The sequence below is a fragment of the Melopsittacus undulatus genome, chromosome 4 (assembly GCF_012275295.1).
Source record: "Melopsittacus undulatus isolate bMelUnd1 chromosome 4, bMelUnd1.mat.Z, whole genome shotgun sequence".
Classification (NCBI taxonomy): domain Eukaryota; kingdom Metazoa; phylum Chordata; class Aves; order Psittaciformes; family Psittaculidae; genus Melopsittacus; species Melopsittacus undulatus.
Window position 1 is genome coordinate 61,382,443 of NC_047530.1, and position 26,912 is coordinate 61,409,354.

General features: G+C 45.0%; 1 protein-coding gene across 4 annotated transcripts; it reads right to left on the reverse strand.

Moving 5' to 3' along the window:
* Positions 1–3,736: 3,736 nt before the first annotated feature.
* On the reverse strand, positions 3,737–16,665 carry NCOA4 (nuclear receptor coactivator 4). 4 transcript variants are annotated; one of them, XM_034062033.1, is made up of 10 exons: positions 16,554–16,665; positions 10,617–10,770; positions 10,027–10,167; positions 9,820–9,908; positions 9,235–9,343; positions 8,573–8,644; positions 7,818–7,961; positions 6,612–7,613; positions 6,045–6,134; positions 3,737–5,495 (listed from the first exon to the last, which is right to left on the reverse strand). In XM_034062033.1, exons 2-10 carry the CDS (start codon positions 10,755–10,757, stop codon positions 5,490–5,492), a joined length of 1,794 nt encoding a protein of 597 aa, XP_033917924.1. In that variant the 5' UTR covers positions 10,758–10,770; positions 16,554–16,665; the 3' UTR covers positions 3,737–5,489. The 4 variants fall into 4 exon arrangements, with proteins under 4 accessions (XP_033917924.1, XP_033917923.1, XP_005153695.1 ...); XM_034062032.1 differs by having other exon boundaries at positions 7,818–7,958; positions 16,554–16,651; XM_005153638.4 differs by lacking the exon at positions 16,554–16,665 and adding an exon at positions 16,227–16,392.
* Between the last annotated feature and the right edge of the window lie 10,247 nt (positions 16,666–26,912).

Below are 26,912 nucleotides of genomic sequence, written 5' to 3' on the forward strand. Positions count from 1 at the left end.
TACCGTTTCTATGCTTTGCTGTAGCTACTAGTGATAAGACCAATGTGTCTGATCAAGTGACTTTTGTTTACAGTTTTGTTTTGAAGGACCAGTGTGATAAAATCCTGGGGGAGTTAGTGGGCAAGGGGAAGCAAACTGTCAGGCTGATTGTCTCCTGATGTGGGCTCGTGATGAGGCATAGCAGCTTAACTCCACTCCCTTATTTGCTCTAGTAAGTAAGGAGCTGGTTATTTCTAAATGAGGTATCATGGCTGTTGTAGGAGAGATTATCAGAACACTTGGGTGCTCCAGGATCTCAGAACTCATTTAGCTAAGAGTTAGATACAAAGCCATACAAAGACTCCTCTCTCATTCTCTGTTACAGGATTTTTAATTAGTGACAAGTTTTTTACCCCAAATAATGTTCGTAGGTTATTGGCAAAGTGAAGTCATGTGAACCGACACCTTCTCCAGTATTAAAATACATATCAAACATTGCTTGCAGATAAACAGTAAGTTGTGTATTAGTTCAGTGATTAGTTATTGTATAACAGCTCGTTCATTTTTAAATAATTAAACAGCATGAAGGCAAAGGAAGAAAAACCAAGCAACTTGATGCTCAGTAGACAGCTCAATGCAAAACAAGAGTTTGAGTTCTGCCTACTGAAACAGTTTTGAGAACTACATTGTACCCAACAAAATCAAAACAACAGAGACAGCAGAAGCAAGGTGGTAGCTCTGACCTTCCTCCAAAAAGGACAGGAGATAGCTGTTGAGAAAAGCTTTTCTTATAGAGCAAGTGCTCTAGGAAATCAGCCTTCACAGCTGAATTCAATTAGCTTCCCTTGGATACCAGGTCACAGCAGGTGCATAAAGAAAAGGGGCCTTTTCTCACCCACTTTGTAAATGCTGTTTCTTGTTAAGCCATGCCTTCCTCTGTGAGCTGTGGATTACTGTTGTGTTAGGGCCAGACCTTCTAGCACACATTTTTCAAGGGCTGTACCACCAAAGTAGTGGTCCTCCCAGAGTTCAGAAAGGAGAAATAGCCGCCAGTTGTGCAGTGCTGTCAGTTGGGACACTAGGAGGACATGTGCACTTTCTTCCCGAGCTTCTCCTCAACATCAGTGAGTTCCTTCCCATCCATGACTTCATCACTGTTAGTAGGACTTATGCTCGTGCGTGCTTGACGGTGCTGGATGAAGGACTGATGGCTGCTTTGGGGGCTGATGGGCAGGGGTGGCTTTTTAAGTGTCAGGAACTTAACAAATGATCTTTTTAAGTTTTCTAGAAACTTTCTAAGGACTGAAACGTAACACAGGACTGAAACATAACCCATCACATAATTCTCTTCCAGCTGAAGTGGGAAAACTGAAGCTTAACAAATGGTGGACAGGAGATCATGTAGGAACAAGCTTTTATAAGCAAAGTTGCCGTGATCTTAAGGCTAGGCTGACTCTAGACAACGTAGCATGCTATCTAGTCTCCATTGATCTCAGATTTCCTGGAATTGCTTGCTTCAGGGGTAGAGCTTGGTGCATTTTGGTGAAACAGCTGTGTTTCTAGGGCTACTAGAAGCTTTGGTTCATTACTTGTTTGTATATGGAGTCATGTATAGCTTGAATTATGAAATACAGCCAGCACAGAGGCAGCAGTGAGGGAGGTGTGTTGTCATTATGGAATACAGAGAACAGCTTTATGATGTTCTGTGTTGAGACTTGCTGTGTTCACAATTTAATAGTGAACACTGTATAAAGTTGCTCCTTAAATCTGTGACCAAAAGTGTATTCAAGTTCAGTTGGAATAAAAGGAAGCAAAATCAGGTTGCAAGCAGGATTTGGCAAGCAAGTTTTAGTTCTGCTGTGCAGTGTTACATGAATGGGAGCAAACAGCCTCAGCCATCTTGAAGAGCCATGCTTTGTCCTCTTCAGTGCCAGTCATGGCATCTAATTTTGCTGATGAAGCCAAGACAGCTTTTCCATGCTCTGGCAGCAAGTGAGGGAGCCTGAGACAACAGCTATAATGAAAGCTTTCTGAACCTTGTAAAGCTGCTTGCATGTAGTCTTTGGAAGAGAGAAAAGCAAACCCCTTCCACCATTCCCTGTCAGCAGGTGACCTCTCTTACAACTGGGGAATATGTTGAAAAGTCATTAGTCCTGTGATAGGAATCTCCAGCTTCCTCCATGAGCCAGAAGCTGCTGCTTAAAACAAGAGACAAATGTATGTTGGGGCACAAAACATGGTCCAGTGTTCATAACTTGTGTTACCTCTGACCTAATCTGGGACTGACAAGAAGAGGGAAAATCCTTTTTTACGCTTTAACACAAGGTTACCATGTGCTTACTAACTTCTGGATAAGAAATCAGTATGTTTCAAGTGCAGTGTTGTGTACTCTGGGGGCCTGCACTGTTGAATGTCAGGTGCTGCCAAGACACCAAAGGGTACCACAGCCCTTTGGTACTTTTACAGCATCATTACTACTTATCTTTTGTTCCCCTTGAGTGTCCCTTCCCCACCACCCTGTCCTGTGAGAACAGCCCCGGACCTGCAACAGCAGGGTTGGGTCTGAGCTGACTGGTCTGGTGCCCTGCTCTATGTGGGCACTTGGGAGGGAAGGAGACCTCTGCTGCCGTTCATACCCTCCTGCTCTTTTGTGCGTCTAATAGCAGAAATGGCAGTTTGCTTTCTTGACTTGTGGAGCCTCTACCTGTAACCCCATCAAGTACTGGCCTTTCCCCCCTTCTGCTGTCTGCAGGCTGGGCCCCCCCCCATCATGCCTGTGGCAGATCTCAAGTGCAGGGACGTAACAGGTCCTCATCAGGCATACTCTTAACTTGTAGAGTCACCAGCACAGACATTACACAGCCACAAAGCACTTCAGTTGCTTTGCCCAGAAGTAAGGCACAAGTATTCATCTGCTGCAGAAACACAGCTGAGGGAGAAGCAGGGAGTAACTGCTCCAGCTCCACTAGGAGAGAGAAATGGAATTAAGCACTACTCAGTACAAGGCATCAATCGGATAATCTCAGATTGTTCAAAAGAAGAGCATTCTCTGCTCCCACTACTGTGTCTTCCTCATCTTTGGGAAACCTTAAGTATTCCCCACTCCACCCCCCCATCTTTGAAACCTAAACATGCAGGATACATGTCCAGGAGTTCAGTACATGGCTGTTTCTAACAAAGAACCTCCAATCCACTTAGAAAAACTGCATACGCACAGCCACACGTGAAATTCAAGGTATAGTGGTCGAAGGGCTGCCAGGCCCAGCTGCCTCATGACAATGTTCTCTTCATGGTACAATGCAGCCCAGTGGAAAGAAATGGAAAATCCTCAAAGGAGGAACAAAACATGCAGTGAGTTCAATGTCCAAAAACCAGGAAAGCAGAAGCACCAGAGAGGAGCTAACTTCCAGTTGCACAGCCAGACCAGAGATGTTTCCCAGCCATAGAGAAAAGGACCAAAGGCTGCCTAGACCCATACAGCCTCCTTAAGTATTCCAGAGCTGTAAGAAACACACGTGTCACATTGTCTAAATCTGCATTTCGTGCTGCAGTGCAGTAACTGACAGGGGTTACCCTGGTGTACGCCTGGTGCCAGGGCTCAGTGCAACTGTATGTCCTGGAGAAAGGATGAGCTAAAGCAGGTGAGTGCAGGCCAGGGCTGGAGACAGAGCTGCAGCCACATCCTGGCAGGGGCTACCTGGGCAGTGCCCCACAGCGTGCTGCATGAACCACCATGCAAAGGAGATGTACCACAGCCTTTCGTTGTAATTATTTTTAATGGAAAAGACTAATCAATGTTTTACATAAATATCAATTAGTGATAACAAGTCAGTTGAGTAAGTAAAGGAATACATACCCCCAAGTTTTAAAGGCTCGTAATGAACTGACAAAGTAGCACACAATGACAACTACAAGGAATTACAAGGTGGGTTGCATGTCAATCACATTTATTAAGTTCAACTGCTAATCAAATTAAGCTGTTATTGGAGTTAGTCACAGTGCAGTCTTCCCATGCAGCAGCAAGGACACGTTCAATGGGTAAAGAGAACTTCAGAAACACGTTACTGCTTTCAGCAGAAAGCCCTGACTACAGAAGCCTGAGCACTGCAGGTGGTCTGCTGCTTTCCTTTCGGGGCCTCTTTCAGATGTGCAGTGTCCCTCTCTCAGACTAAACTGATTTTAAACAAATGCACAGGTTCTGTCAGGCAGGAACACGTTCACACTGCCATGGGACACCAACACTGGATCTTGCTAATAATTTCTACAAGGTTGTGAAGAATAACAACCACTTTTATTCCCAGGCAGGGTGGTGGGCTGGGAGCAGGGGAGGCTGTTCCTATAGTCTTTAAGAGTCAGTATAAGTTGCACCAGGAACTATATAACTTCACAGTTTTTCATGCAAGCTGACAGGCATGATCCACATTTCCATCTCCACATTCTTTCCTACAGGCTCAAAATGCTAAATAGCTGAAGAGGTATTGTTCATATTATGTCCACAGCTATAGGAATCGGAATTGCCCAATCCCACTTTCATATGCATAGCATGGAATTCCACAGATGAAATGTCTGTAAAATGCACCAGTGGGAGCCACGCAGTTTACTAAGTTAGTGTTTCCCAGTTAAATAGCATCACATCAATCTGATGAGAAGGCATCTAATTCCCCAAATACTACCTTTAAATACTATGTGGCTAAGACACCTGCTTTTCAGTGGTTTAGTCAATAAAAGTTCAATATGAATTATCTAGAACCAGCAGAAACATACATATTTCATCTTAGAGCTTTTCCAGTGAAATTCAAATAAAGTACTGGGGACACAGCAGGATCCGATCTACTGATGCATGAAGGTTAACACCCTACTCTGTTCTCTGAAGGGCTCAAAGATCTGCAAGAAAGTTTCCATTCACAACTAAGTTACCGATTCTCCTGCCATGTGTCACATACCATAAGTTCTTGCCTTTTTCAAAGTCTAGACTACACACACTCAGCCAGGAAATGCACTTCTACAAGATGCAAATGGAAACTTTAAAGTTCGATATTGCTCAATAAAATAAATTACTTCCAAATACAGCCTAAGTCATCCTGCAATCCCAGTAAGGTGGAACCCAGCTCACCACAAACACGTAGCAGCTGAAAGGAACAGCAACATTCCTAAAGTTCCTGCTAAGGGTGAACGTTTCACAGCACCAGGGAGATCTGCTTTGTATTTGCACTGGCTTCAAGTGACAACCCATTAAAAAGATTCACACAGTCCCATAACAGATACAAATTTACTAACACCTCTATAGTATTGGATTGTTTGTGCTCAGTGGATTTACATTTCAGAATTAATCATGACAAAAAGGCATCTTCTGCACTGTAACTCGGTTATATGGGTAATCTTTTTGTTAGAATTTGAGAAGAAAAAGCGGATGGCCAAACACAAAACACAAGAACTCAGCCGGCTGCAGTCACTCAGCGGGATGTGCGATCCATCAGCGGGAAGGGGACGGTTTCCATCCTTCCAGTTCTTCACATCTAAACAAATTAAAAGGGGGTTATTCTCTGGGGTAACCCAAAAGCAACACTTCTGGAAAACAAAATACATACTAAAATACTTCCTAGAACTGAGTATCTTGCCTTCTAGGGCTTGCAATGTGCCTGCTAAGAAGGACTTCTTCATGAGCTTCAAAAACAATGATAAAGAGTTATCTTGACAGAAAGGAAAACATGACGTCAATTGTAAATACACTACTGAGATAAGAGAGAAGCTGCCTGGAAATTCAGACACCAATTGCACGTTCTAGTTGCAGTAGTTACCAGGATTTTACCAAGTGTCAATTAGCTGCAGAGTGATCTGCTCAAGAACACAAGTAATTCCCTTCCTGGCTTGTGATCAAAAGAGGAGGAATGATGAAAAACTAGAATGGTCCAAGCTGTTTGAAAGGTGTGTAGGAGGGAACCACAGTGCTGTTAGACATTACATTTTGAGAACTGTGAAGATGCCAGTCAGCTGCCAGTGCCTGTATTCTGTACCGCCGAGCTACATTTAGGCTCAGCTGTTCTCATACATTCTGTGTATCCTACCTGTAAAGGAGTCTGATACAGCCATTTATCTTTATCGCCACTGAGTTTCATACAGGCAAAAAGGTCACAAACTGTAGGAAGGCCAAAGTCCTGAAAGAGAAGTCATCTTAATTACTGATCTCAAAACAAATACAATCATGTTCAAAAGCGTGTAGATGATGCCCTTAGTGACGTGTTTTAGTGGTGGACTAGCAGTCCTGGGGTAAAGGTTGGACTTGATGATCTTAAAGGTCTTTTCCAACCTAGCTGACTCTGTAATTCTACAATTCTGATGTATCTTCACATTCTGTCAAGTGTTTAAACAGAAAATAAAACTGACTTCTGAGACTTTGAGACACATGCTTCGTTCAGTAAAACGTATTATCTTTCTTTGTGTTAAACACTGATCTCATCTACATAACTAAGTAATAATCACAAAAACATTACAAGACGTAAGACACCTAACAACTGTCAGTCAGTAATACCCAGAACTATGAATTTAGAAGAGGAGGCAGGCATTAAATCTGGTAAAACAATAAACCCGGCACATTAGTTTAGGATAGGGCAGTAACAAAAACTTATGCTCACTTGTGCTTTCTTGCGTAGAAGCCATTTATCTTCTGCTGGAGGTGGGTTAGCATTTTCTGGGTTGTTTGAAGTCAGCACCCAACTATTTACGTTCAAGGGGAGGTGGAAGAGGTCTAGGAAAGGACTCTTGAAACTATTATCTGCTTTTTCCCTACTCGCCTTTTCTTCTGCCCCTTCTGCTTTGTGTTCAGCCTTAGCTAGCCAGCTTGTCAGAGGCCTTTCGAGCAATACTTTCAAGGGTTCTGCGATCTCTGCTGAATAATCTGCTTTCTCTGCACTCACAGGTTCCCCTGTGAGTTGCTGTGTGGGGTTAAGCCAGCTACTGGTAGCAGACTTGTCCTTCGCATGCTCAGGGTCTGGTACATCTTTCTGGCTGACTGGAATGCCATTTTTATCCTTCCCTTCTTTCCTCAGAAGCCATTTACACAGAGCCACTTTTCCACAGTTTTCATCACACATGCATTCTGAAAAACTGGCACACAGCTCATTAGCTTTGCACACATCTTCCACTTTAAATGGGGCCTGGGGATGCTGAAGAAGCCAAGCATTCACAGCAGATGTAGTGGGTGATTTCTTTCCATCAAGATGCTCATTCAGGCACTTCAGATTTCCCAGGTTCTCAATTTCCACACTTTTGATCTGGCTGCCACAACAACTAGTACATGTTTCAGCCTTGAGGAGCCAATCATTCAGATTAAACTCTTCCCTAAAAGGTTTGAATTCATACTTCCATTTCTCATCTGAAGCAGTGCTTCCATTTTCTGTGTCAGCTGTAAGCAGCCAGTCAGATAGGTCCATCTCTTCTTGTCCAAGGGATTCTAATTCCTCCACCTTTTCAATAGCGGAAAAGGACGAGCTGAAAGTAGAGGTGTAGTCCTTGTGGCCAGGGGAGTCTGTCTTCCCAGCAACATCCCACTGCTGATTCTGCAGGAGCCAGTTTTCCAGATCCTTCAGATTTCCCCAGGCTTGCTCAAAATAACAAACTTTGGAAGAATTTAAATCCTAGTAAAGACACATCAGAACACATGTATTAACACTGAAAGGCAATGTTCAGTGACTGCACAGGATGGATTGGAGCATTCTGATAGCAAGTGCAAGAGTCTTAGTTCACCATGAGGCAGAGTGAAGAGAATTACAGAGGGTTTAATTCCCACCGCATGTGTTTTCCCCTTTGTTAAAAACTAGGTTAGTGCATAAAAGCCTTACCTGGCTGGGCTCTGACACACGGTTTTGGGTAACCCATTCTGCAAGATTGGTGCTAGGAACATAAGGAGCCTGGCAAGCACCCAGAGGTCTGCTCCCGAGTAACCAGTCAGCAAGTGAGGCACTCACTGTCCCATACAGTGTCTTCTGTGGAGAAAGAAAGTTCTTGGTTATGAGAAGCTCTCAACTGCTGAGGCAATCTATGGTGAACATCAGAACAGGCATTCGACATGCATCAGTACTTCTGAACCAGAATCAAATCAGCCCCTTTTAAGTAAGTAAAAAGCTTGTATGACTTTAAACCACTGCACTGATAGATTGTTTTGTGATCCCAGATTCTTCAGAGAAGTGACAAGACCCCAAAGTGACAACTTCTACAATGCACAGTTCTGATAACTGTAACCCTCCTTCTGACCACACTTACCAATTCACTCCCCTCTTTCACTGAGGCTGTTTCTGTGCAGAGCCCAACATTACACAGCCCATGAATTTCTGCCTTAAAAGGAATCAGTTCCAATCCTGGCTTGACAGCAGTGAGGAAATTCAATTAAAAGATTCTGACTGACAGTATCACTCCAAATTCCCTTTCACACTATGTTCCTGCATGTCTGTTCCTGGAGCAGTACCATCAGATCACTACTGCTGACCACAGCGACTTACTGGCTACTCAAGCATGTTAACAAACAGAAGTCATTACTCAAGCAATCTAATCTCTTTTTCCCTTTACTACAATTAACCATTCACAGACACAATCTTACCTGCTCACAGTTCATTAGGGCACAGTTCTGCCCTGGGAACCAAGGAGAAGTATTCTCTTTCTCTGAGGTTTGCTGTAAGGAAAGAAAAGTTCATTTGAACGTCAGTTTTCTCCAGTTTCTAGGATGTATTCTACACAAAAGCAGAAGTAAAGCACAGTTACAACTCACTGGTTCTTTGTGGCTAACAATTTTCTCAATATTTAAAACAGAATGGAGAAAGACTTACTATAAAAACACCACCTTCAGTCCACTTCCTTTAAGAAAATTATACCAAATAATACAGGAAATATGCTGCTTATATAAAAAGCCCACAATATTTATAGCACAGAAAGCCACCTATGACGTGTAACCATTAATAGCTAAAGAAAACCATAACTTTAATTTTCAGTTGCTGGAATAGAGTAAGAATTCAAACGTTATTCCCTCAGTCTCTGCCGAAATATATTAAGATAACATGTACATAACTAGATTGAAGCTCAGTCAAAATCAGAACTACATGCAATAGTTAATAAACCACTGGGTATACATTATACAGCTGAAACCATGTGATTCACACACAAGATCCATTCAAGCTGTAACTAAAAGTAGAAATACCACTTGGAATGTGTTACAATACTGCCTTGGATTTTTTTCCAAGTATTCCAGCCTGGGAAAGTGCTTACCATCGTTTTAATTGAACCAAATGAGGTAATAGCCTGGCGAAGGTAAGCGGTGTCAGCCTCAAAATTCAGGATGGAAGACTCCTCTGGTTTAAGAGTAAGACTCTCCAGTCTGAAAAAGTAAGATGATAGTGACATAAAGTATAAAAACCAAAAATTACTATCTTCTTGCTTTGGAATGTCATGCTTTGGGAATCAGCCTGTTATTTCATAACATGGTTTCCAACTGACTTGGCACTAATTAGGTAACAAAAAGACTTTTAATACTTGAATAGAGATGCCTGTCCACAAACCAAGAACAGACTAAATAGCAAGGAAAACACAAGTTTGTTCTTCTTACTTCAACTGCCATCAACAACTAATATGTGAAATTATCTGCACAAATAAAAACCTCTTGTGCTAGTTGTAATTTAAGATAAAAATTATGAAAGGAATCATATCTCAGACTGCTCTGAACATCTTACTTCTGGGAACCATTAAAAATGTAGCAGGTTACATCTGTTATTACTTCCATTGAAATAAAAAAATCAGATTAAATTAAGAAATCAAAATAAATGCCAATTAACTTGCATCATAAAATGTATTTACCTCTCGAGGCAAACTGAAATCTGGTTTGCTAGTTCGTTACTACAGGAGCGCTCCAGCTGATGAATAAGGCAGTTGAATTGTCCCAGATACTGCATGAAAGACAAAACACACATCATTGTCTTGGCTTCTAAGATTAAAGTTGAGAAAATACTCACAAGGACAAAGTTTGCTTAAATTCCAGTGCACCCATTTACAACCAAATCATACCCAGTACAGCTGCTGTGCTTGCTGCTGCAACGCCTCCTCTTTGAGCTGCTGGATGAGATCTACCTGCTCAAAGAGCCAAACCTCACGACTGCGCAGGCATTCCAGGTGGCGGCTGATGTGGCTGTGAATCTTTGCTTTCACCTGTGAGGAAACATGTAGCATCTCTAGAGCATCTGTCAAACGTTATGAGCACACATGTGCTGCACTGATGATAAAACAGTATTTCTCACAGGGAAGTGGTATTTTTGGAGCAATTTGTTTCTAAAACACAAACCAGTCACCTACAGCATCACGACTAAAGTTTGTAAAAGTTCCAGGTCCCCTTCAAAGAAATATCAAAGAACAATGTTATTTGCCATATCTCTCTATTCTGATGTTTCAACCAACAGCTTTAGGAAATTCTGTGTGCCTAAGCTAGTAATACAGAAATACCTTTATCAAAAGCATCACCAAATTACACAGCAAGATGGCTGCACGGCTCTAGGAAAGTTTCAGGCTATCATTGCAATAAGAGTACTCTGGAATAGTAAGAATTGTCATTAGAGTTATATTAGTTATTAAAACACTTTTTACAAAGAATTCAAAATTACCTCCCGCCAGTTCTCTTTAATCTGTTGCTCAGCTTTGACAATTCCAGAGATAGCTGTTTCCAGGTCCTTCTTTGCCTGAAGGCACTTTGCCAGAGGCTCACTGCTGCAAGAATTTCTGCTTCTATCTTGTGGTGGACTCATTCTTGAAGTGTTCCTAAAACACAGTGGAAAGAAAAATTGTAGCAGTTTCTATTCCTCTTTAAGAAAAGAGGAAGAGCATCATGTAAGGAACCATCTGCTCCACTTCACTATAAAGGTGGAAAAAAACCCTCAACTAAGACTTGACACAGCTGCAGATTTTCTAAACACAGATGAAGATTTCTCCAGGAGCAACAACTGTCTCTCAAACTCCTCAGCCCACAGAATTTCCACAGTTGCAGGAAAACCAACAGGTATTGGACAACAGCTTCAACCACAAGAACTTAGGCAACCCTCCCCTGGCTTTTATGCCTAGCCAGCAAACTGCAGCAGCTGAGGCCTGACCTGAGTGAGGTCCAGCAGCTCTGCCAGAGCTGGAGAACAGCCTGGCCAGGGGCAGGAAATGTTTCAGTCACCCTTTTTCCATGTACAGCCAATGAACTGGCTCCCATAAATGAGAAAATTCCAATACCCTTTGACCAACTGGAAAAGCAAGTGTTGATACAAGGATCATGCTTCACAAAGCTGCAAAGGCTAAAACTTTTGGCAGCTGCCCATTATTTTGTGGTGGTCACAGCCACAGTAACTTATTCAGCTTCAGCATATCCTCAAGTAAAAGGGGCTCAAGTACAAAATCTCTACAGAAGCTACCCTGGTAAGGATTCTGCAAGAAAGGGGGAAAAAAGCTAAATATGGACTTTAAGTAAAAAAATGGGAAGCACTGATATATGCATTTTTCTGAATGGTGGATATTTTGTTACCAAAGAGTTCCAATTCTCCTGTTGGTTTTATGTGACTCCTAAGCACTAACGAAAGACTCACTGCACATGTTCTATTTAAAATGAGTCTTCAGCAATGACAGCTATGGAAATTCCCAGAATTAATTAAAGACAACCTAAATATTTCATAGATTTTCCCACCTCTCTGGAGGGAACGAAGTATTCTGAATATGACAAGATAACCAGAGCTCGTGTTACTGAGCAGCTATTTTGTCTGCAATATCCAAGCCCCATGACCTGCAACCCAAAAATCCTTCTACAGCCAAGATCCACCAGACGTAACAGTTGTGTATGTCAGAGAGGAGAGGGCGATAGGAGTAGTTTGCAAGTGGAAGCTTACAGAAAACCAAGGTTTGTTGTGAGGAGAGGCTGCACCTCCCTTGGTTCCCTCCAGACCACATGCTCCCCTTCTCCCATGTGCCCCCTGCCATGGGACACAAAGCAGACACTCCAAATCCCTGCACACAAGTCACTCCCATCCTCATCATGACAGCTCATCTAGAAGTGCAGAGCACAACTACAAGAGAGCAACCTTGAGTTTATTTTTTAAGCTTATGTTAATTCTACACCAGGTTAGATGGGGTGCAGAAGTCCAAAATGTATCGTTCTCCATTGCAATGAATGCCAGTTTCGTCCTTGTATTTGCACCCACTCATTCATGCACAGGTTAAATTCTGTAAGGTTTCATGAACTTCACCTTACGAATGATGTTCAATAAAGGGTAAGCTTTTTCTTCACAACACCCCTTAGATTTTATCGTGCTCGTCAACTCTTTCATGTACAGCCTACAAGAAAAAGATAAGTAGAAGCCCCAGTTCTCAGTTGTAATCTAAAAGTATTAATACAAAGGAAGAGATATACAAAAGGACAGTAGAGATAAGCTTCATAAAAGTAAACAACAGAGTTCATATCATTCTTTATCATTTCATTGCTCATACTCTTATGTAACAACCAAGCCGAAGTCTGAAAGGCTAAATGCAATTGTCACATTTGCTTGCAGACTAGATAATGTTTTGAGAAAACATATGTTAAGCTGTGTATCTATAAATGCCAAGCCCCAAGTATCCTCCATTACCATTTATATGCTTGCTGAACTTATGCCACTAAGGAATTCAGCTCAGTGCCTGAAGAAATGCTACTTTTTCACACTTTGCATTAGCAACTTCATACAACTGAAGGAACTTGCATATGCTGCTCTAATGATCTCTGAGCACTTGTGCTTGTTGCTTTTCTGGTTTTTCATTTGCTTGCAAGAATCTCTCTCCAAAATGTATGCAGAGAGAACAAATGATGCTTTCCTCCAGCCAGACAGCTCCTGTAAGACAGCTGTTCTAATGCTTTGTCAAAAATTAGTCAATAAAACCATCATTACTGTTGAGGGTAAGATTCAATCCTTCTTTTCAATCACTCCAAGCTTCTAACAGAAACAAGTGGGGGTAACCCCCTTTTCCTTGCTTCCCAATCACCACCAAACAGCACTAGCAGTTTTGTGACATTTTCCTGTCCCACGCTCTGAAGCACCCAAAACGCCACATTTGGCCTCAACCCTAACAAATACAGTTACTTCTGCAACAGGATACATGGTTGCAACAGTCACCACCGTCGGCAATTGCGGTGTTATGGGACTGTTCCCACCCGCACGGAGCTACCCCACCGTGGGCACACTGCCTCGGGGGACGCACCGCCCTCGACCCCCCTCCGGCTGAACCTGCACTTACACTCCGAGCGAGGGAACCGACTCACTCCCGGTGTGCCGCTCACAACGCGGCCTCCATGTCCTCCCCTGCAGCAGCGGCTCCAAACGGGCTTTACAGAGCTCCGGTGCAACCGCAAACCGAGTGTCACAACCCGAGCCTGGCCCCCGCCCGCCCGTTATCGTGGCGTCCAGCCCGGCCCGCACGTCAGTGCTGCTGCCCGGCCCCTTCACCACAGCCCTATCCAGCGGGTGGGGAGCGGGGCCAGGCACAGCCATTGGAGCCCTGCCCCGTCCCGTCCGGGGAGCGGGGCCAGGCACTGCCATTGGAGCCCTGCCCCGTCCCGTCCCGTCCGAGCGCCGCCCCACATCCCGCTGGCAGCTTAGACCGCAAACCCAGAACGTTCTGCAGCAAACCCGCTATCGCTTCCAACCTCGGAAGTGTGGCAACGCACCTGCTTTGTGTAACACATGCAATGAAGCACACCCGAGCGCTAAGGATGCTTAGCCACACACTGCTCCTGCAGCAGCAAGGGCCTGGGCACACACAGACCGCAGCACTGAGAGGCTCCCCAGCCCAGCACCGCACCTCTGAAGCTCCGGAAATCCTTCTGTGACAAACCGCTTGGATGCCGTTAACTCCTGGAAGGGCCAGAATGACACATGCACAGTTCTTACTTATCGCTTCTATTCCTGCTTCCACAACTTCACATGCAGCTGAGGAAGGGTCGCGTATACATTTGCATGTAATCAGTAAAAATGTCACAGCTATGAAACCAAAGAAACTTCCCGAATGAGGCAGGAAGATAATATTACTGTTCCACAGAATAACTGCAGAAAGATTTCTGTCTGTTTCTATTAACATGTAACTTCCTCTATTTGTTCTCTTTTGTTTCTATTTGTAGATCAGAAACTGCTGGACAAGAGTCATAGTTCAGATTCCAATTAAGTCCCACAGCTGGAGAGCACAGACAACCTTTCCTTGCCTGCACAACCACTCACAGGCCAGCACAAAACTGGTTTTACCAGCTTTTCACTTTCAGTACAACCATACCTGCCACTGCTTGCCAAGACCATTGTTTTCCATTTCAAACGGGTGTTATAACCTCAAAAAGATGGCAGATTCCAGGCTTTACTGGGAAAAAGCTTCTGAAGGGAACAAAACCTCACGTTGAACAGACTCTGTAAATGTGGAATGATTTATTTCAACTGGCAGGATAAGGCTGTTCCAAAGGTCTCTCTGACCTGACTTCATGTGGTTTTAGACCAGGTGGCTTGTTTGAACTGAAATCCCTCATTTCCATTTTACCCCGCCAAAAAAACAGTAGTTCCTCTTAAGAAACTGTCCCAAACTGGGAGCGTGGGAGCTGCGGTCAGGGAGCGAAGTACTAAAAGAACATGAGCTGGATCTCAGAAATTCCATTTACATCCAAACATAACAAGCATGTTGTACGGTACAGCATCCACATCACAAGCCAGGATCCGTGCAGAGCTTCTGCTGGGGACTTCATTTTGCTCCAAAACACACAGGCACCACCAGACTTTTTAACTCACAAGCCATGTGCATAAAATAAATAAATGAAATAAAATCACAGAATGGTTTGGGTTGGAAGGGACCTTAAAGACCATCTAGTTCCAATCCCCCTGCCATGGGCAGGGACACCTCCCACTAGACCAGGATGCTCCATGCCCTGTCCAACCTGGTCCTGAGCACTGCCAGGGATGGGGCAGCCACAGCTTCTCTGGGCAAGCTGTTCCAGTGTCTTACCACCCTCACTGGGAAGAGCTTCCCTATAGCTAGTCTAAATCTCCCATATGTCAGTTTATGACCTCTAAGAGTTCTTAATAAGAGAAAGTGAAATGAACACCTTAAAAGACAGTAATTTTAACAGTTTCGGGTAATAATTTTCTAAACTTCAGGTAGTTTCTATCTGCCTGCACTGTATTGGATCTGTGCTGTAGACCTAACACACACAACTATATTTCCAGCCTACTTTAGCCCTGGAAGAGCAAACTTTGTGCATGTGCACAGAGCACAGGTACTGAGATGTCTTCACGAGAGCTGGGCTCTGAGGCATTGCAAGTCACCAGTGCAGTGGAGACAATAAGCCTGGTCATCATTTTATTCCATCAGTTGCAAAAACGTATTCCTTAAGTACAACACAGCAGGCATAAAAGTAAAAACACAGAACATCTGAATATGAAGGCCTGAAATCACTATGCCAGGATTACATATAATACCAAAGTAGGCATCCCAGAGTGGAAAAGACACATTATTATCTTAACACAGATTTCACATTACAACACAACCAGCTTTCAAACGTCTGTGTTTAAAACCCTTTGGAAAACACCTGGGAAATCCCTCACTCTGTTTAAAGCATATGGCCCCAGAGATAGCATGGCCACGCTCACGATACATCCATCAATACATTATGCACTTGCAGAGTTATGAACAGTATTTACATACTGCCAGCTTTCTTCCCCTTTCATGACTGCATACCTTACCTAAAGCCCCACTGTAACAACCTTGCTCCTCTGTCAGCCTTTACATGTGATCCCAGCCACAAATACGGAATCTGAAGCTGAAAGCATGCCTAACAAAACCCCTGCAAGCCCTGGCTCAAGCCACTTACCAAATACCCACCAACATGCCTTTGCCAGCCCTCCAGTGAACACAGTGCATGAGCACTCCTGGTCACTGGAATCCAACCCCGGACTGCTCCTGCTTACACACCTTTGAAAACCGCAGCTGTTTACAACAGATTCTGACTTTTCGATTAAGGGGCAAGATTTTCTCTAGGCTTAACTTCTCACGGGCATAAAGAGAAAGCGAGATGAATAAAACAACCCATGCCTTCACACTCCACCAGCGTTAGCCCTCCACCACACAACGTTAGTTCCCGACCAGCCTGCCGGCTCATGCCCGACCCAACCCATGCCGTTTCAGCGACTTTCCGCTCGTTCCCGTGGGCCGCAGCCAGGCTCCCGGACACAGCTCACCTCGCCTTCCGCCGATGAGCGCCTCTGCTCGGTTACTGCCTCCCCTGCAGGCCAGGCCCAGCGCGGACCCCCTGCCCCGAGAGAGGGGCACCCACCACCTCCTCAAGCACAGGGCCGCGAGCGGGCCCGAGCCTGGCGGCGACACCGACACCGCCGCAAGAGCACTCGAACGGAGACGAACGGCACCGCATTCCCTACCGGCAGCACCGCCCAAGCAACGCGTGTCCGGCCCCCAGTGTGCATCGGCCTGAGGGCTCCCCGGCCTGTGCCGTCCCCCTGGGCCCGTCCCCCCGTAGCGCCCAGCGATGCCCGGGGGGCCGCGCTCACCGGCTCCGGTGCGGTGTCCGGTGCGGTGTCCGGTGCGGCGTCCGGTGCGGCGTCCGGTGCGGTGTCCGGTACGGTGTCCTCCCGCTGCCCCGCGCAGCCGCAGCTGTCCCCGAGGAGCGGCCGCTCTCGCGAGAGCGCCGCCCCCGTCCGCCCCCTAGCGGCACGGCGGAGCGGTGCGGGGCTGCCGGCCGGTGGTGCCATAATGGCGGCGGCTGGTGCTGTCAGCGGGGGAGCGGCGACGGGGGTGCTGTTATACATACCAACACAAACCCGGTACGGCAAACCAGCCGGGGCAGGGCAGAGGCAATGCTGGTGGAGGTAAGGGCCTGCCACCTGCGCAGCACCCGATGGGGCACCAGTATGGCCCACAGCAGGGGAGCAGCCTGAGAACGATAGAGAACATATTGGGTGATGTGTAGATGAGGCCCTCAGCAACATGGTTTAGTGTTGGTCTTGGTAGTGCTGGGGTAATGGTTGCCCTTCATGATCTTAAGGGTTTTTTCCAACCTAACTGATTCTATGGTTGTATGTAGCGAGTCACAGGTTTTGGTTTGTTTTGTACCTCTGGGAGATTCCCAGTGGGCATTGCCTGGGTTGGCTTTACACAGGTCCTGTGGTTTGGTGTTGTACTTCCCCAGGTGTGGAGCACAGCAGAATACTCTCTAATACCTGCCATCAGGGTTTTCACCTGGTCTGGAGGGTAGCAAGAGCAGGTTGTACTGCTGCTGCCCATGCTTGTAGTTATCCAAGGCAAGGAGGTCTCAGCATGTTTTGGACCACCCAGCCACCATCTCTGAGAATGCATGTAGGTGTTTACACAGTACTTAAAACATACATTAACACAGAAAAAGGGCTTCAAATGGAAACTAGTAGCTGTGCAGCTCTGAATACATGTGGTAGCTGAGTCAACATTTTCTACACAGGAGATCTGGGCACAGACCAAGGAGAGGTTCTTTTGGCCAAGGCCTTACTTGTGGTTAGGGCTCATGGCTGCAGTACAAATAAAGCAATGCTGACATAAGAGAGAGTCAGCCGCCTAATCCCACATGTCCTGTTGCCCTAGGAACTTGCATTTCAGGCATTTGGCTTCCCCATCTAACCAGGCAGGAGACAGGATGTGTTATATAATCCTGCTCTGTGTATTTGGATTTAATAATACCAACCCTGTCTGACCTTGAAAACCAGCAGCACTCATGTGCTTGTGGTGTCCCCACAGCCAGCCACGCAGCAGGACTGTCCTGCATAGAGCAGCCGCCCTTGGGCAGGCAGGCAGGCATAGCAGACAAAGCAGTTTGCTGTTCTGTACTTGCCTTGTATTGGCAATGTCATCATCCAGGCGGTTTGGGTGGTTTTTGTGGAACCACTCGTGCTGGTAGATTTGCTCTGTGTGGATTCACTGTGGCTAAAGTTAGGCTTTCCTAGGAGGATTCACCAGTTGGATACATCTTCCATCTCCTCCCAAAGGGATTCAGAGAAAGGAGCCAGACACCTATTTTTAGTGTGCTCTTTCCTCCCACCACTGATGTCAGTACACACCACTCCTCCCTCTGCCATACCCATAGCCACACCAAATGTGCCCTTTTACCCAAACTTACACAGCAGACCGAAAAACCTCTAGCCTAAGCCAAGGACAGATTGGCATTCTGCTCAAAGAGGGGCAAAAGGCTGGGTATGGATGTGATTTTATGGAAAAACAAACAAGATCTCCTTCTGTTCAAACAGCAGCTAAGATGGAGTCTTGTGTACTGTGTTGTTCTTCAGTACTCAATAAAACTGTGTATCAGTATTGACAGTAAGTTCCCAACCAGAGTACAGAAAGAAGCATTTTGGATGCATAAAAGGGATCTACATACACATCAGAAGTAGTTAGTGAGTATAAATGCCTGAAGCTTTTCCCTTGGGAAGTGCGTGACACCACATAACATGCTTCTGTATCCAGAATTCTGTACTATGTCTTGCTGGATGGGAATCACACATGTAGTCCTGCAGCATAAAGCACACCTTCCTGACAAGCCATCACTTGGCTTTGCCTTGATTCAGCAAAAGTACCTCGTGACCCTCTTTGTACACTTCAAGACATTCTTTCTTGCTCTGCTGCAGTGTGAGAGTAAAGGGCAGGGCAGGATTCATCCCTTCACCCCTCCCTGAAACAGGCACCTCAGCAGAGAAGTGGAAGCTTTTCCTGCAGTTCATAGGTATGGGCCTGCCAAACTGTACTACTCTGCATAACCCAAAACACAAAGGACTTGAGGAAATTTCAGGGGGTTTACACACATGTTCTTGAGGAATGTTTCTGCTTCCTGTTTAGACCATTCCTCTTTCAATAACTACAGGAATTTAGTTGAAGAGAATCAGTTGTGTTAACTTCTGTTTTTAAAGTCCTGCAATGTAATTTCCCTGTTCTGCAACCCTACCACACAATTAAGCAGCACATAAAGAAATACAGCACACTGATGTCAGTGCAGTGAGCATCGCTCAGCTGGAGGTGAAGCCAGATGCTGAGGCAGACTAACAAGCTGAAGCCTCTCCTGCCATGGTAGGAATCATGCATCCATGCAGCTCTTGGAGGCATCACCAGTTGCATCAATCTCCACCGCTGGAAGCCGGCTGTTTTCTCTTTGTTCCTTCCAGCCCGGATGCATGGCTCTCCCTTGCACATATCCTCTCTGACATGTGTCCTTGGTCCCCTTCCAGGCAGGCTGTGACCTGGCACTCGGTCCCACAGCTGCACACCAGATCCGTCCCTGCGCAGCTCGTCCTGCCCATAGCCGGAGGCCGACCTTGCAGCCACCAACCAGCACAAGAAGCAGAGTGGGGCAGCAGTCGGTGATGCTTTAAGTCCACCTTAAGTCCCTGCAGGGCTTTATTTCCCCGCAGGGAATATTCAAAACTCTATGCACTGTATTTACTCACCTCAAATCTTTGCTTTTTGTGTTGAGCAACCCTAGTGCCAGAGATAAACTAAGTATTTTTTAACTCCTTCACAAACTGTTTCATACATAGACTACAGATGTTTTAATAACCTTTTCCTTCATGCCACACTTGGCCTTTTCCCTTCCCCTAGCTTAAGGAATAGGTACTGCAACTCACACATGCTTAACAAATGTATGTCCATGTGTGGTTTTGGGGTTACAATAGGCTTGACCATATCTTCAATGACAGCAGGAATGCCCCGATAGCTACACAAAAATGTGCCAACATGAAGTGCTGTTCATCAGTGTGTAACTGACCTTAGCAGCAACCTCTTCCAAGACAGTGCTATTCATGTCACTGACAATATTGTCATGAAGGATGTGCATACCTGTAACAAGAATTGTCAAGGCTAGGACTGGGGTTTGGCTGAAAATAGCCTCTGCCACAGTTTGCCAGCCAGTCTGCAGTACACAGAGAAACATTCAATAAGCAAAGTCACATCCCCACCGTAGTTTATTGATCGTAGGCTTGGTGGCTCCTACAACTTGAAATACTGAGAAAGGAAATACATATTAAACATGAAACCTTAGTCATGTTCCTCATACACCACACAGTCACTTTTTGAATAGCTGCCAGGCACAGCGGGGATGTTAAAAATGCTGTAAATGCAAGAGATCAGAACATCCATGCAACAGTTTCCCATGGAAGTGTAGAGCTCATTGTTAAAGTTTCAGGGACTTCTAGTTTCCCAAAGAAATGAGTTTTTTGGTTAAAAGCTGCATGCCTCTCAGCCTGCAAGTAACTGGCTTTTGGGACAGGGCAAGTGCTTTGCCTTTGGCTACTTGCAGGATAGCTCAGATACAGGCTAATGGAGAGCATCAATAACTGGTCATGGAACTAAGTTTGAGTTGATTTTGAGACACTATCTGTGAAAAAACTGTTTATTCCTAGGGCCTCACTTTGCATTTTAATTAGAAAACAAGGTCTTTGATCCTGCTAAATCTATTTCTCCAGATTGTTCATTGCCTCCTGCTTATTGGGGCAGGGTTGAGGAGATGAGCTCTATGAAAGGTTATTATTAATCACCTTTGGCAAAAGACAGCTGGCTTCTCCAACACTAGAAAGGTGGGAAAGGGAGACAGGAAAAAACTGGTGTTCGGTGCAGCATAGGAACTTCCAAATTCAACATCCCCAATAGAGAGAAGTACTTTATTTCATTAAAAGGCACAGAATACCCAGGTATTCTATGAGGAAAATAATAAACAACTTTACTAACAGCCTAATGAGGAGAAAATGCCCAGGGAAGGCACAGACCTGGTGACCCAAGTGGGGCTCTGGCCCCGTCACAAACACCTGTACTGTCTCATGTCAGCACTGGGGCACAGCACAGGTCTCACACTAGGAGGGAGGCAGACATGTACACAGTGTATAATTGCAAACAATTGTAATTAAAGCCAGTTTTACAAAGCTTCAGCCTACTTCAAAAATATTATATTATCCCAAGGAGCTGCAGTTAAACAGCTGTGTGATTTTGGTTACTGAACACTGAACTGGTTTTCCCCTATATCTACATATACACGCACACAATTCCAGTCAAAATTGGAGCAAGAAGGGACTCTCAGTGCAGGCTTACTGCACAAGGGCTGTTTTATTTGACAACTATGCTGTGTTAGGGCTCTCCTGATTGCTCTCATGTAAGTGAAGTGGGTTGTTGAGCAACAGGTTTCACACAATCAAACCAGGTTTCTTTTAACTTTCTTAGAAACACTTGTCTTTTTCCAAGGCCCTTTTAAAGAAAGCAGCTCCAGCAGCATGACACTAAATTAACCCTAATTCTACTGTTAGAGTGAGGTCAATGCTGAAAAAAAGGTGTGAAATTGCACAAACACACATCACTATGAAAACAAGGAAGAAATTACAGCATAAGCCATCACACCATGAATTCAAATTAATGCACAGGCTTTCCTGAAACTAGATTATCCGAAGCATTGGCTTTTGGTGTGTGTTCCAGCATTTAATTTACCCAGATGCAGGAATTTCTGCTCAATCCCAGTCTGGGGTGAAGCCATTTGCTCTACAGCCAACACAAATTACCTATAACCATTGCAAAAAGCAATTAGAAGAGATGAAAGGACTGACTTCTTATGCATGTGTCATTCCTGAGGGTGTTGTGTCTGTGGCAGGGGAAGGACCAGAAGCTCCATGTCCTGATGTGGTTTAAGCCCAGCAGTCACTTGGTACCCCGCAGCCACTTTCCCACCTCCTCTCCAGGCATGGCAGGGAAGAGAATCAAAAGAACGTAAACCCCATGGGTTGAGATGAGAACAGTCCAGTAACTAAGGTATAATACAAAACTACTACTAATAATAATCATAAGGGAAATAACAAGGGGAGAGAATATAAAACTAAAAGGAGAAAGGGAAAAAAACCAATAAACGCCAGTGATACCCCATACAATTGCTCCCCACCCACCGACTGATACCCAGCCCAACCTGAGCACTGATTAGTCCCTTCTAGGTGACTCCCTCCAGTTTATATGCTGGGCATGATGTGCTGTGGTATGGAATACCTCTTTGGCTAGTTCAAGTCAGGTGTCCTGTCTCTGCTTCCTCCTGACTTCTTGTGCCCCTCCTCACTAGCAGAGCATGAGAAACTGAAAAGTCCTTGATCAGGGTAAGCGCTACTGAGCAACAGCTGAAAACATCAATGTGTTATCAGCACTGTTCTCAGACTGAAGCTAAACCACAGCACTGCACCAGCTCCTAGGAAGAAAATTAACAGTACAGCCAAAACCAGGATACTGATGTTGCTACCAAGGCAGCACAGTGCAGACCAGATGACGGTGCCAAAGAGTGGATGGTGTTTCCTGCACTGGGAAGAGCTGCCCAGCAGCAGCTGTGTGATAGAAAGCACAAACAAAAGGGTGTTTTGGAAATGGTCACTGTGCAGGAAGCTGTGACCCCATCTCAGCTTTACAGTACAAACTGCAGGAGGGAGCAGGGACCAGAAGATGCTGGGGGGAAAGAGCAGGTCTGTACTGTCAGTCTGTGCTGTGCACCAGGCGCTGAGCACCAGGTGGAGCCAGGAGATGGGATCCTGGCCAGGGAAGTGCACAGGTTCATCATGTTACACTACCTTTAACACCAGGCAGACAAAATCTCTCCTTGGTCACACCACTGAGCCACCACCAACACCGTTGTTGCTGGAGTTGTCTTTTCTGCCCATAGGTTAGCAGGAAGGAGGTGGCTGGAACAGCAATGGAGGTCCACAGTGTCATCTCCTTGCTTATGATTCTCCCCTTTGTTTTCTAAGTTTCCTTCATATGTCATCTGAGTGGCATAGACACTTTCAGATATACTGTAGCCCACAGTATATTGAAAGGCTGATAATAAGATAGATGACATCTGTTTAGGTAGTAGATAGGACTGATGCTTCTAAACACAAGCTACAGCTTAGTTCTTTGCTATCGGAACACATTGGCCCTTGTACATATGGTGGCAGTCAGCTCAAGACTCGGCACTTCCACAGCTTGAGAAAGATGGAAACCAGCTATCCAAGTGACCACTGCACCATTCCCTTCACTGATGCAGGCCGGCAGTAAAGGCCACAAGCAACCATGTGCTAGGTCTTGTGAAGGACCTCCTGGAGGAAGAACCAATGCCACAGCACTGGTTTTGCCTGGGACAGGGGTTCTGCACCACAGAAAATAGATACACTCATTCCAGCTTGCAGAGGTGAAAAAGGAGCACACCGGTTTTATACTGGGCAGAGTTTCTGGTTGCAGGTTTTGAGTGAGAAGAGGAACTAAGTTCTCACTTACCCACACATCACCTACAAAGCCTACTGAGTGGCACTGCAGAGCTACCCCTGGTAGAAGAGCAGGGGAGCGAGATGCCCTGGACCCTAACATCAGCAGAAAGCACACAGGACCTGCAGACATGAGCAGCCCAGGGCTTTACACACAGGCTCAGAGGCATTAGATTCTCCTTATTTGCAGAGGGTCAGCTGGATCCTGTGACCTGTGTAAATAACAAGGCTTTGGAAAGAAGCTCAAGAGGCACCTTATGTTCTTCATTTCAGAGCCATAGTTCGGGATGAAGGGAAAAGAAATACACTTAGAAATCAAACTTGCTTCACTCTTGAGAGTCTCAAAGTCCCCTGAAAGGGAAAGACACAAGTCACTGACGCAGCAAGTCCCACCAAGTTATTTAACTGGTACTGTGGGAGCTGATAGAATTATTTGTTCCCAACTCACAGACCCACATTGCCTCTTTCCTCTTGCCAATTAACAGTATTACTTAGCATTAATAGACTGCTTTCATTTTCAAGGGGCTTAAGAACACAAATTAATCACCTCAACATGTCTGAAGGGAACAGATGGCGATGGAGTATTAACATTGCAATTTCACAGTTGGAGCAGCTCCGCAGGGACGGGGCTATAGCAGTGTCTGGGGGGCACATGGCCCTGTTTGCAGTCAGGGTTCCTGGGTCTCACCTCTGCACCAAGATCCTGCTTTATCCCAATCTCCATTAATTTTCCTGAGCAAAGCTGTACATTTTCCTTATTCCATCTTTAACAGAGTGTAACATCTTTCCAGAAGGTTTCTTATCCCAGCACGTCTCCAGACAGGTCATCACTGCTTTGGATTTAAAAGACTAAATGTCTATCCAATAATGTCATTAGTCTAGCTTGCCACTGTTTCTTACTGGCCATAAGCAGAGAAGTGACCAGGGAGAAACACATTCCCCTGTCCGTACAGTGGAGATGCTTTTACCCTGGAACACCTTTGGTTACAGCTGGGTACAGAACAAGAGTGTTTTCCACCTCAGTTACCCCTGTCCCAGAGGGCTATGGGCATGGAGCAGTGTTGCTCCATGGGGCCTTCTGGCTCAGCTGCACAACACACCATTTCTTAAGCTGCATGTGGAAAGATGAGCTTACTCTAGAGCAGGGGTTCCTACACCAAAACTTGTGTATGAAGGGTGAAATCTGTGGCCATCCTTAGGAGAACCAGCTCAGGATCCAGGCTGTAGCAACTAAAACATGAATGAAGCCAAAGGCAAGTGATCTGCAAACACACTGCAGACTGAACCAGGGGTGAGAGAGAGCCTACAGCACCCATTATGGGGCTGCCAGCTTCGGAGACCCCCTCAGCTGCACACCCCACCTCTGCTGCTGTCTCCTCATCGCCCTGGGGCTGCAGGAGCCACTGGGAAGTTTGTTATGGGAGCACCCATGTTTCTGAACCTGGAATGTATTTGGTTAGGTGGCTTAACGCAGCCATCAAGCACCTGCCACCACCACCACTGCAGAAAGCCATCTCTCAGAGCATGCTGACATTTGCAGGAGAAGACCAAACAAATAAACACAATTATTATAGAACTAACTGATATGACACTGGCCAAGCAACTTTTCAGTGTTTTTTTCCTTTAAAAATTGACCTATCTATGGAAGCTTTTATTTACAACATAGAGATAATATTGTCTGTCTCGGTATTTAACCCTGCAGTCAGAGAGCATCTCAAAGTAAAACTGTGCAATCAAAATAGTCAGTCAATGTCAAATGTCTGACAGGTTTTGGCCTCTCCTCCCCCTTCTTCCCCCCCCCCCCCCCCCCCTTTTTTAGGCACCCATCATATAAGTGATGCTAGTATTCACATGAGTATTTTTTCAGCTCCCCATTAATACACCTTGTATTTTAATTCTTTCCAAAAGCATAGAAAATCCTCAAACACAAACACTATTTGCATTACCAGCAGCAACTCCAATGAGTATTCTAAAGACTCACAATGCCTGTAATGAGTGAACATCTATTTTCTTGGTTAGTAAACCATTAGTGTCCTTTCTCCTTGCATTTCCTCACCCAGGAATGATAATCAGTGTTTAGTGCAAATCCATACCAATGCATAAACCATAAGCAATTCACAACAGGGTGGTATGAAATCTAAGACTTGTTCTAGCTTTTCTAGTATGCAACAGCCAAAGCACCCAACAGACTTTGCCATATGGTTGCAGTCCCTTCTGCAGACTCTGAGCAGTTTGATACCAGTCCTATTTTATCATCTTCCTATAGTTGGGGACTTTACTTTGGAGGGATGCTCGGTGTGGCAGGGATATGGGAAGGAGAATCAAGATTATTCCGCATGTCAAATAGCTTAAAAGCGTGGATTGTGATGGTCATGGGAGCAAGGTACACTTACTATTTTAAAGCTTTAGTGTGACTGTTCAAACCTTTCATTCTCCTGCACAGCTGAGAACAAGCTAACAGACAACACAAGGTTTTAGGCCATTATACTGCTTAGCATTTGTAAAGTGTACTGTTTAAAAAAAGGAACAAATCAATGTTTCATACTATTTATGACACTCCAGACCATAAAATAACCCCCTGTAGAAACTGTTTAGATAAATGCTAAATAACATCAGAAGTGCCTTTTGTCAGTTACTTCTTCTCTTCCAGTACAGCTTTAATAAAAGGAACTTTAACATCTAGGCTTATTATCAAAACTTGGATACTTAAAGCTATCAAGGCATCCCAAATAAGGCATCATATTCCAGTGGTTTCAGGCTTGGTTTGCATAAAACTCGTATTGACTTCAGACTGTGTTGAGGCCAAAGCCCCAGGGCCTGAGTAAAGCTTCCTGAACTCACAGTGAGTTTCACAGGAGCAATCTTTGTTTAACTTCACTTTGTCCAGCAATGAACATTTGATCTTGAACTGCTCTATGTTACTGAACCATGCACCACAGCACGTTCCAGACAGCAGGTCCTACATTCAGGGATGTTCTAGATGAGATTTTAAAGCTGTTCTGGTCACCAGGGCCTCCTGTCCATATACAAAGTTCAGCTGAACATGATGTAGACAGCCTGCTAACTTACTGGGATGACAAACAACTCGACAAAGCACACACATTTAAAGCAGGAATGGGTAATTCCGCAGCAGTAAGTCCTCTGCCACTGCAGGTTTTCCTTTTGAGACAGAAATGAGTGATGTTCCTCTCTCTGCACCAAAAAACATCCCTAGTTTCCTGAAGAATCTCAGACCAAATGCCACATGACACTGGAAGTGACAGTCTCACGTTCCTTGGCAAACTGCTCACTTCAGACAGGCCCTGCACTACAGCTGCATTGCAGTATCATTAAAGGCTTCTCACTGGGAAACTGTGTGCAAAGTTGGTTTGTGGGATAAAGAAAGATTTAAGCTGCCCATAGGACCAAGGTACTGGGGACAAATAACCTTAGAGCTGTACCCTGGTGAAGAAGCAGGGCCTCAGGTTCAGCAGATGCTTGACATCAGGCCAGAGAGGGAAAACAAGATGAGCAAAGGTTACATGCAAACAGTCACCTTTGGTTTATGCAACAACAAAACAACCACTGCTCAGGACAGACACACATAGAAAACAACTCACTGGAAATCACTTTTAATATAGGCAAACCAAGACTGCTTAT